This window comes from Akebia trifoliata, chromosome 11 (genome assembly GCF_017979445.1).
Source record: "Akebia trifoliata isolate Shusen 1 chromosome 11, ASM1797944v1, whole genome shotgun sequence".
NCBI lineage: Eukaryota > Viridiplantae > Streptophyta > Magnoliopsida > Ranunculales > Lardizabalaceae > Akebia > Akebia trifoliata.
In genome coordinates, this window is record NC_141385.1 from 1,780,239 (window position 1) to 1,789,881 (window position 9,643).

Sequence of the window (9,643 nt, forward strand, 5' to 3'; positions counted from 1 at the left end):
TACCTTTAAGCTCTTGAACATTGATTGAAAATTTATTCAACTTCCTCTCTGGTAAAATATTTTTGATTTTTTTACTTAAAATAAATATAAATTTTTTTCGTTTACAAAAATCATATCTTATTCTTGGGGTTTATAGGTTGAAGTAAATAGAATTTAAATGATGAAGATGAAGATAAAAGATTTTATCAAAGAAATTGAAAATGGGTTTTGGGATAAAAGATGGAGGTTAAAAATGAGGGTATTTACGTCATTTTATAAAATAAAAAAAAAAAAAAAGACCAAGATAAAGATAAAGATAAAGGGGTGCATGTTATCAATCAACTTGAAAATACAGGATGTCTCAAATATTCACAAAACAAAAGGGGTATGTCTAAATCTCTTTTTTAGTGCAGACTTGAGATCACTCCTAGCACGGTGGGTTAACAAGGTGCCCATGGTCGCCCAATTACACCTTGAGAGTTATCATTGGCACTCCAACTTTTACTTATTACATTCCAATTTCTTAAATTATTTTTATACTCCAATTAAATATTAAAATACATCATTCAAACATTGTAAAAGTTTGATTACAAAGAGTAATAACACATTGAAATAACTTCAACAGTTGTTTACAATTAGGATTAGGCCTATGGAAATCCTAAATCTAACAAATAAAAATACCTTTTAAAAATAAAAAAAAAGTAGAGAGAGTTTGTATTGGCACCTCAACTTGTACTTATTCCTAACTATTGACTTTTTTTTATTGGGGTTTTTCCAAAACGTGCACAACTTACGTCCAAATCTTGGTTTCAGTACATTATTCATTTTAATTCTCAAAACATTTATTTCAAGTGAATTTGTCACTTTTATAATCAATGAATTCACTAATATATCTACGAATTAATAGATATTAAAAGTGACGAACTCACAAGTTCATGGGTCATAAAAATGACAAATGCATATTTTCGGAATTAAAATGAATAATGTGTCGAATTTGGAATTTCGTCATATGCAACACACGAATTGGAGATTCACTCTTTTTATTATTTTAATTAAGATGAAATAAGTAAAAGTTGGGATGCCAATAATAACTCTCACGACAAGTTTGGAATCACTACCAAATACAGTGCATTAACAAGGTGGACCATTGATTCAGTTGACGCAAGAACCGTTCTTTCAAACTTATGTAAATGCCCTTATTCCAACCTAAGTCAATGCTCTTGATTTTCTTTTCAAAATCAGTCATCTTTAGTCTATGAGGAAAAAATTTCTTCCATCAACTTTAGCTTTTAATACTCTTAATGCATAAGAGAATAGAATTTCAGATAGAAATATCAAAGATTTCTTATGAGAAATTAATACGAGTATGAAAATGACAAGTAAAACACGATGTTGAACTTGAACAAGTTAAAATTGATTTAACTCACATTCATAAGCTTAAAGATGACAAATTTGGTATTAAAAAAAAAATCAAGGACTTGCTAGAGGTTGAAGATGAGGGCGTTAAAGTTACTTTTTGTTAGTCTTTCAAGGAGATCAAAGTTAAGGAGTATATTTCTTTTTTTTTTTCTTTTTCTTTTTCTATTTAGTTATACATATTTAATATTTGTTACCATTGAAGATCCTAACTAGTTTAATTGGTAAAGTCAATGCGTGATGATATATCATACCGAATTACTAATCAGAATAAAGTTTGAATTACCAACTAAAATAATAATAATAATAATCATCAAAATTTCATTCAAGAATTATACAACAAAAAATATTGGCTAGATGACCATTGTCTTGCAAACATGGATTGTTTAATCAATAAGTCCCTTCTGATAGATTTATTTGACAAAAGATCATCTTGAAGAAAAGCTTTTAACCATATGGTGATGGTCTTTCTTCTAGACTTTTGCCCTTGTGCTTGGGATGGATTTTGTTAAAATAAAAAAAAAATAAATAAATAAAAACTTTTAAATGGATCCAACAATTTGGGCCTTTTCTATTAGATAACATTGCTACCTCAAATGGTTTATACTTCTGCCTATGCTTGCCCAAATAATTATCATTAATTACTTTATTTCAAAAATATTTTATTTTCTCCCACAATATTTCAATAGCAGATCCTTTGTATCGGAAGGTTCCTGTAGCACACCATCTCCACAGATGAGAGAGACCCATAGTATAGCCCTATCGTGATCATGGATTATATCTGATTTTTTTTAAAATAAAAATAAATAAATAAATAAAGAAGTTTTTTTTCATCAAATCCACGTCTTTAAAAATGAACAACTACTGAACTCCTAATTTTTTACGGGCGACATTTTATTGTATCGTTGGTGTGACACTTTTTTCAATTGCCTAAACCGTGTTAAAGGGTGCTACAAGAATCATTCGCTACAGAGGATCCACTTCCCAATATTTTACATACATCGAATGATCCATCCACTCTTAATGGTGTAAAGTTGATAAAGTTGACAACTTAAATCGAAGTTCTATCATGAACCAATTGAATATCATTTGAGTGAGGGCAATTTTTTTGCCTAAAAGGTTGATTCCTTTATTCTCAATTTTTTTAATTTTTTAATTTTTTAATTTTTTATTATTCCAACAGTCTTTAGTCGGCTAAGCTATTTGTGAGGGTCTACATGAACTGGGCTTGTAGACATCAATGTTTTTATATAACGTGATTAAAATAAAAACTACTAATCAAATTTATTAGATTTCATAAGTTCCGAAAATTTACTATATTAGTAATCCTTCAACATATGGGTACAACACATGAAGGTTGGAAATGCTGTGGACTGAAATTTGGGAGAATAAATTTGTATGAATAGCCAAAAACATGGTTTTAATAAGAGTCGTGCTAATATGACTAGAGGTGGCAAACTCAATCGACTCCCTAACGTGGACAAGTTTGGGAATCGTAAATATGTACGTCTTGAGATACACAATTGCACTTCCCCATAAAAAAAGTGTGTCCCGAGGGAGTCGTGTATCCCACGGCATACAAATATATGGTTCCCAAACTTGTCCACGTCAGGGAGTCGATTGAGTTTGCCACTTGGCAAGTCATATTATCAGGACTCTTTTAATGATATTTTTTGTTATAATCACAAAATCTCATTTTATATTGTATACCTAAATATTTAAAAATCATTTATATGTGTGTGAAAAAACATTAAAAAAAGGAAGAAAAAAACACAAAAATGGGCCAAATTGACTTGCTTGTTTAATGAATCGATAAGATGAACTTCGTACAATAGAAAACTCGCAGCCTTTCAATACATCCAGTCTCTCAAAATAAATTGGCAAATGAGCATCGAGAAAATTTCTTATCAGGATGACTTATCAATCGATTAGTTTTCAAATTAGAAAAAGCATCACAAATAAAAAATGAAATTTACTTTAGCAAAGATGTAAATTAGGTTCTCACGCTTGTGATTACTGTTATGTTATTGACATATCTATCTATCTATCAATTTTATAGCATTGTACAACCAAATATCTTCTATATATATTTAATTTGTCGGTCTTTCAACTAAAATTAGATTTCAAAGAGAATGCAATTTTTTGGATTAATCAATCAATTTGCATTTTTGAGAAATTAGACAACATTCGAAATTGCACAAGAAAAATTGATAGATAGACTGATAAGAATTGATCTAAATAAAATTAAAAAAAGGAATGGTAAATATGATGATTTTTAAGAATGAGATAAAAATAATAAATCTAAAGTTAATTTGAGAATTTTTTTTTTTTTTCTATTTTAATATGTTGATGATAATCATCATGGCCTTTTGAAAGTAGTTTTGAAATCTGAACTCAAATCGTATCCAACTTATTCTTTTATGATTCTTTATCTAACTTTTCTTTTTATACGAATCAAGATTGTACTTGACATCGCACATCCTAACGTGAAAGCGTATAGGAATTATAAATGTTATTTCACTTGTATCTCGATAAAAAATAATGTTGAAGTAACCTCAAGATTTTGGCATCTATAGTTCCTATACAATTTCACGTTGGGATGTGCAATATGAGGTACAATCTTGAGGTCATGCGAGCATGGCTCTTATTCTTTTTTAAATATATATGTTAGAAGAGTCATGATAATATGACTCGCAATGTGGCATACTCAACCGACTACCTGACGTGATAAGTTTGAAAACTATAGATTTGTACATTTCGAGATACACGATTGCATTTTCTCATAAAAAAGTGTATCTCAAAACGTACAAAAACTAAATTCTACGATTTCCAAATTTGTTTACGCCAGGGAGTCAATTGAGTATGCCACTTGGCGAGTCATATTATTAGGACTCATGTTAGAACAGTTCGCAATGGGAAAATCAATCGATTCTCCCGTCGTGATAAGTTTGAGAATCATAGATCAGTACGTCTTGAAATACATGATTCCCTTGAGATATATTTTTTTAAATGGAAAAATGCAATTTTGTAATTCGAGACACACAAATCTACTATTTCTAAACTTATCAGGTTAGGAGAGTCGATTGAATATGCCATGAGGCTAATCGGTTATCACGATTCATGGGCAAAATTCAAAAAGTAAACTTGAGAGTGGCATTTTCGTTATTTACAGCATAATTTCTCCCATTTTCAAAGAAACGACGGCTCCTCATTCGTTTATAATCGCAGCTAAAGCTACAGTACAGTATAAAATCACGCGAGACAATATTACTTTTTCAGTAGAATTTTTACATAAGCGTATTGTAAAAAATTAAAAAAAAAAAAACGAATTGGCTCACGATAGCACCATGCTAATAAACCACCTCTACCGTAGATCAAGATTACCAAATCATGAAAATATAATCAATGATTCATCGAACGGCACACATTGTGGATCTCTTAGGCGCATTTTAGCAATTTTCATGGACGCAAAACAGAGAGTCGACAAGATGTGGGAGAACAGACCGCCAGCTGTCAGTTGAAACGTACGAACCTAAACCATCATCGATCGTGCAGCCGCTTTAGACATTAAAGCCAAGCGTTTTCGAATTCGAACCGCCATAATGATTCACGCTTGAAACCGAAAAATGCTGACACGTGTCCAAACAATCCCTGAAACTGCCTATAAAGCTCGCCGCCTTTTGAGATCTTCTTCTGTGTTGCTTTCGAGCTTTGAGTGAGCAAGCTAGGGTTTCGATCAAAGAAGGGCTTCGGTTTTTTTTTTTTTTCTTCTTTCAAATCTCTACCAATACAGTTTCATTTGGATTGATTTCTTTGAGAGAACTTCAAATGGAGGGAGATTTTCCATCTGTTTTTCATGATTTTCCATCCATAATGGATCATAGTGCGGAGCCGCGATTCATCAACTCAGGTTTTCCCGCATTTTCGAGTGTGAATCTGGAGAAAACTGCAGTTCAAAGTGAAGAATTCTCTAATGGAACTTATCTGCTTGAATTTCCTTCAATTTCCATGGCTGATCCAGTAGCTTTGAGCTACTTTAATAGAGACTTAATGGATTTTCAACAAAAACAGACGTTCGGATGCTCAATAGGAGGAGATCAGTATTTGAAATCGAGCAGCATTGATATGGAGAAGAGCAAACTCCCCAAAATCGAACCAATCGATGATGAATGGGGATCTGGTACTTCAAATCAACAGTTCATCACCTCTTCTCAATATTTGATGAATCACTGCAACTCAACTTTTCACCAATTACCAGATCTTCATTCTCTCGAGCAGAACTCTCACCACGAAGAACAAACTCTCAAGCGTCTTAGATCATCCTCTTCGACCGATTCTTACACGCTTGATGCGATTGTAAGAAATGTCCCACAATATAATCCTCGCTACTTACCTTCATTTAAACCATTAAATCCTGAACCTCCATCTGTAATCTCTCAAAGCCAGATAGCTCGCCAAAGACGCAAAACGATAAGCGACCGAATTCGTTCTCTCCAAAAGCTGATGCCATGGGACAAGAAGATGGACATGGCGACAATGCTGGAAGAGGCGTACAAATACACCAAGTTCTTACAGTCGCAGGTTAGCGTTCTTCAGTCCATGCCTTGTCAGTCAAGCTTCATCACCACAGCTCGTGATCTGGAACCAATTAGTAATGTTTGCGGTGCATTTGGAGGATTGGAGAAGCTGAATCGACAACAGATGCTTGAGGTGTTGGTGAACTCTCCTATAGCGCAGACGATTTTGTACTCTAGCGAATGTTGTGTGTACTCGTTGGAGCAGGTGATTTCGCTGAAAAAGAATCTTCTTCTGCAACAGATATTGTCGGGTTCTTCCAGAGGTGTTTGAAGCTCTCATCACGGTACTTTCATGGATATTAATATTTCTTTTACGTAATATTTCCCCTTTTTTTCTAGGTTTTTTTTTTTTCTTTTTTTAGTAATGTTTTGTTTTTGATAAATTTTAAAGCTCTGGAATTAGGTCTTGAATCGTTTTCTTCCTTTGTTGGATTACAAGGCCTGGTTTCTTTGAGGTAGAGCTAAATATCGGCGTAGTAATAGAATGTATAGGGTAATAGGGTTTTCTTAGAGTCCATAATGGATCGATGTAAACAACAGTTTTTAAGAGATTTTTGTTAGACTTCATCTTCTCCAGTTTTCAATTATTATTAATGTTGTTAGGTTTAGAAATTTTTAGGCTCTCCTGTGTTCCCAACGAACGGGTGCGATTGGATGATTATTGAGAATTATAAATTCAAATTACTTTTGGCGCAAAAAATACTAATCTGAAACTTATTACAGTCTTTCCAAGTAATTAACGGTTAAGATGAGAGGATACTTCTAGAAAGGTTACTTTTTGCTTTTTGAAGTCTGAAAAAGAAATTAAACTGCCTCACAGTGTAAGGTGTGGAATTGAATTAGAGGGGGGGACGTACTCACTTTGGTGGTCATCAGGGAAAAAAAAAAAAAAAACAGAGGATGATTGAGGTGGATTTGTCTACATTTCATTCTTTACAGTTGATTTGATGGTTGTGATCTTTTCTGGGGATTCTTGAGAATGGTGGGTTCCCAGTCCAAATCTTCCTTGTAAACTCAATCATTATTTTTTAAAATTATATCTTACTCATTCACATATTTATCCAAAGTAACATCTTATAATCATTTATTGCATCTAAGGGTTAAACGTGAATGAACAAAGGTTCTAATTTGATGTGAAGTATTCTCAACCAATAATATAAAGAGGCGGTATCTAGAACGGTGTGCCCATCTTATCATTAAGAATGGTGTCTACATAGCAATTTTGATTGGACGATAAACACGTTGGCTGCATATGCGGCTTGGTTAGGAGTCTGTGCCTCCGTGGTGTTATAACTCCAAGTTAAGCGTGTCATATGGACATCGTTCCTGTTTTATAAGAACAAAACATCGTCTTGGATCCTGAATCTAATATAGGACTTCGTTAATGTGTACGCAAGTACCTAAGGGCACATGAAAGTTCATTAAATAAATTTTGAAAATAAGCATTTGGGAGTATTTTAGTTAAGAAAATATTTTTTTAGGGTAGTTTTGATCTAAGATTTGTGCTGGAGTAACATTGAAATGTATAGGGAGGGGAGGGGACATCCATGATAGAAATGTCCCCCCACAATGTACATTTTAATGTTATTTCAACATTATCCTTGATAAAAAAATCAATTTTCAAGGTGTAGTTAATGAACTTTTAACCAAATCCAACATAAAAGGAGAAGATCCTCTGTAATGCCATATTCATGTAGCTCTTTGTAGGGGTGCACATGACATCCATGCTAGAAATGTCCCCCCATGATGTACATTTTAATGTAATTTCAACATTATCCTTGATAAAAAAAAATCAATTTTCAAGGTGTAGTTAATGAACTTTTAACCAAATCCAACATAAAATGAGAAGATTCTCTGTAATGCCGTATTCATGTAGCTCTTTGTAGGAGTGTACATGGTTCGAATTTTTGCAAAATTGGAATCGAACCAAACATGATCAGTTTTACAAATTTGGAACCAAACTAATCCAATTATCCTATAGAATTGAACCAATCCAAACCAACCTTGGTTCGGATCGGTTCTCGATTCTCATACTTTCAAAATAGAAAAATTAGTATTTTTTCTTTCAAAAGAGGAACCTTTTGGATCATATCATAAATAATGCCTATTTTTAAAATGAAAATGATTTTATGATTAAATTTTAACTAAAATCTATATAAATTAAAAATTAGAGGAAGCTTAATGAGACTAAAAAAAATTACAAATTTAAAATTTGTATTTTGGATGGATTAGTGAGGAAACTAATCCATAAATGGTAGATTAACGAATCCAAGTTTAGATTCGTCTAAGATATTTCATCTAACAAACACACCATAAAGGTTCTTGTAAAAAAATCAATGAATCAAACTTTTTGAAATTTTTTTTCTATAAATGGGTTGAGTCATTTGAGAGTTGAGAGAGAGATTTGTGTACATTTTTTTATGAGTTTTTGTTAGAAAAAAAAATAAAGGAAATGAAGTTGAAGAAGAGAGAAATAGATAATAGAAGAATGAAACTAAGAAAGAGTTTTATTTTTGAATAAATAAACACACACACACACACACACACATATATATATATGGGTCCCGTTCGCCACCCTTAGTTTTACCACACACTTTAACAAACGCGTTTTGTCTTACATGGGTTAGAAGTTTCGGAATGAGCTGATTTTTGGTGAGGATGATCTCTATGGTGAGGAGATCATCCTCACCAAAAATCAGCTCATTCCAAAACTTATAACCCCATCAAAATTGATTTACAAAAAATGGACGGTCCACGATTTTTCAACGTGTAAACATGGGGCTAAACATTTCGGAATGGGCTGATTTTTGGGGAGGATGATCTTCTAATCATAGAGATCATCCTCACCAAAAATCAGCTCATTCCAAAACTTCTAACCCATGTAGGACAAAAAACGTTTGTTAAAGTGTGTGGTAAAACTTAGGGTGCTGAACATTTCCCATATATATATAGATACTTCGGATTAGTTCGGTTTTCAGATTGGTTCGGTTCTATTATACCCCTAATCCCGAACCGAACAAAATCAATTAGATTATTTTATATACAATCCGCACCCAAACCAAATCATGCTCAATCAAATCCAAAAGACTTCGGATTGGTTTGATTCTCGGATTTACCCAATCCAATGTGCACCCCTAACTCTTTGTACCACTTTTCTACAAACCAGAAAAAGTCACATTTACAAAAAATAACACCAGAGCCCTCTTGTGCTAATGGGTTAGATTGGATTTAACTTTAAAAAAACAAAAATATTTTTTCTACATGATCCATTGTTTCAAAAATGGATGGTCACAAAACCTCCGATTTTAAATGATGGTTGTTATCTTGTTTTTACTAACTTGTTGACATGACACTTTTCAAATCGTTAAATAGCTATAAGAAAGGATCCGCTCCACTGTCTTCCTTGGAGTACATGTGGGTGGCGTATTAGGGAATTATCCCAAATATTGAGGAAAAGTAAGGATGTGTGTTAAATACAAAAGAAACGTGTGTGGAGAGGGTTCCTTCAAAGTTGGACTCACTACTCCCTTTGTCCAAGGTGAAGTATTTTGTTCATCCTAACATGAATGGAAACAAGTAATTGATCATGATTCATGTAAGGAGTGAAGGGATTTTTTTTTTTTTTATTAATTTTTTTTTTTTACATCTGTTGCCATCATCTTGCCGCAACC

At 32.9% G+C, this 9,643-nt stretch overlaps 1 protein-coding gene across 1 annotated transcript; it reads left to right on the plus strand.

Moving 5' to 3' along the window:
- Positions 1-5,127: 5,127 nt before the first annotated feature.
- On the plus strand, positions 5,128-6,467 carry LOC147390237 (basic helix-loop-helix (bHLH) DNA-binding superfamily protein). The gene has a single exon (XM_086460110.1). It carries the CDS (start codon positions 5,224-5,226, stop codon positions 6,241-6,243), a length of 1,020 nt encoding a protein of 339 aa, XP_086316236.1. The 5' UTR covers positions 5,128-5,223; the 3' UTR covers positions 6,244-6,467.
- Positions 6,468-9,643: the final 3,176 nt, after the last annotated feature.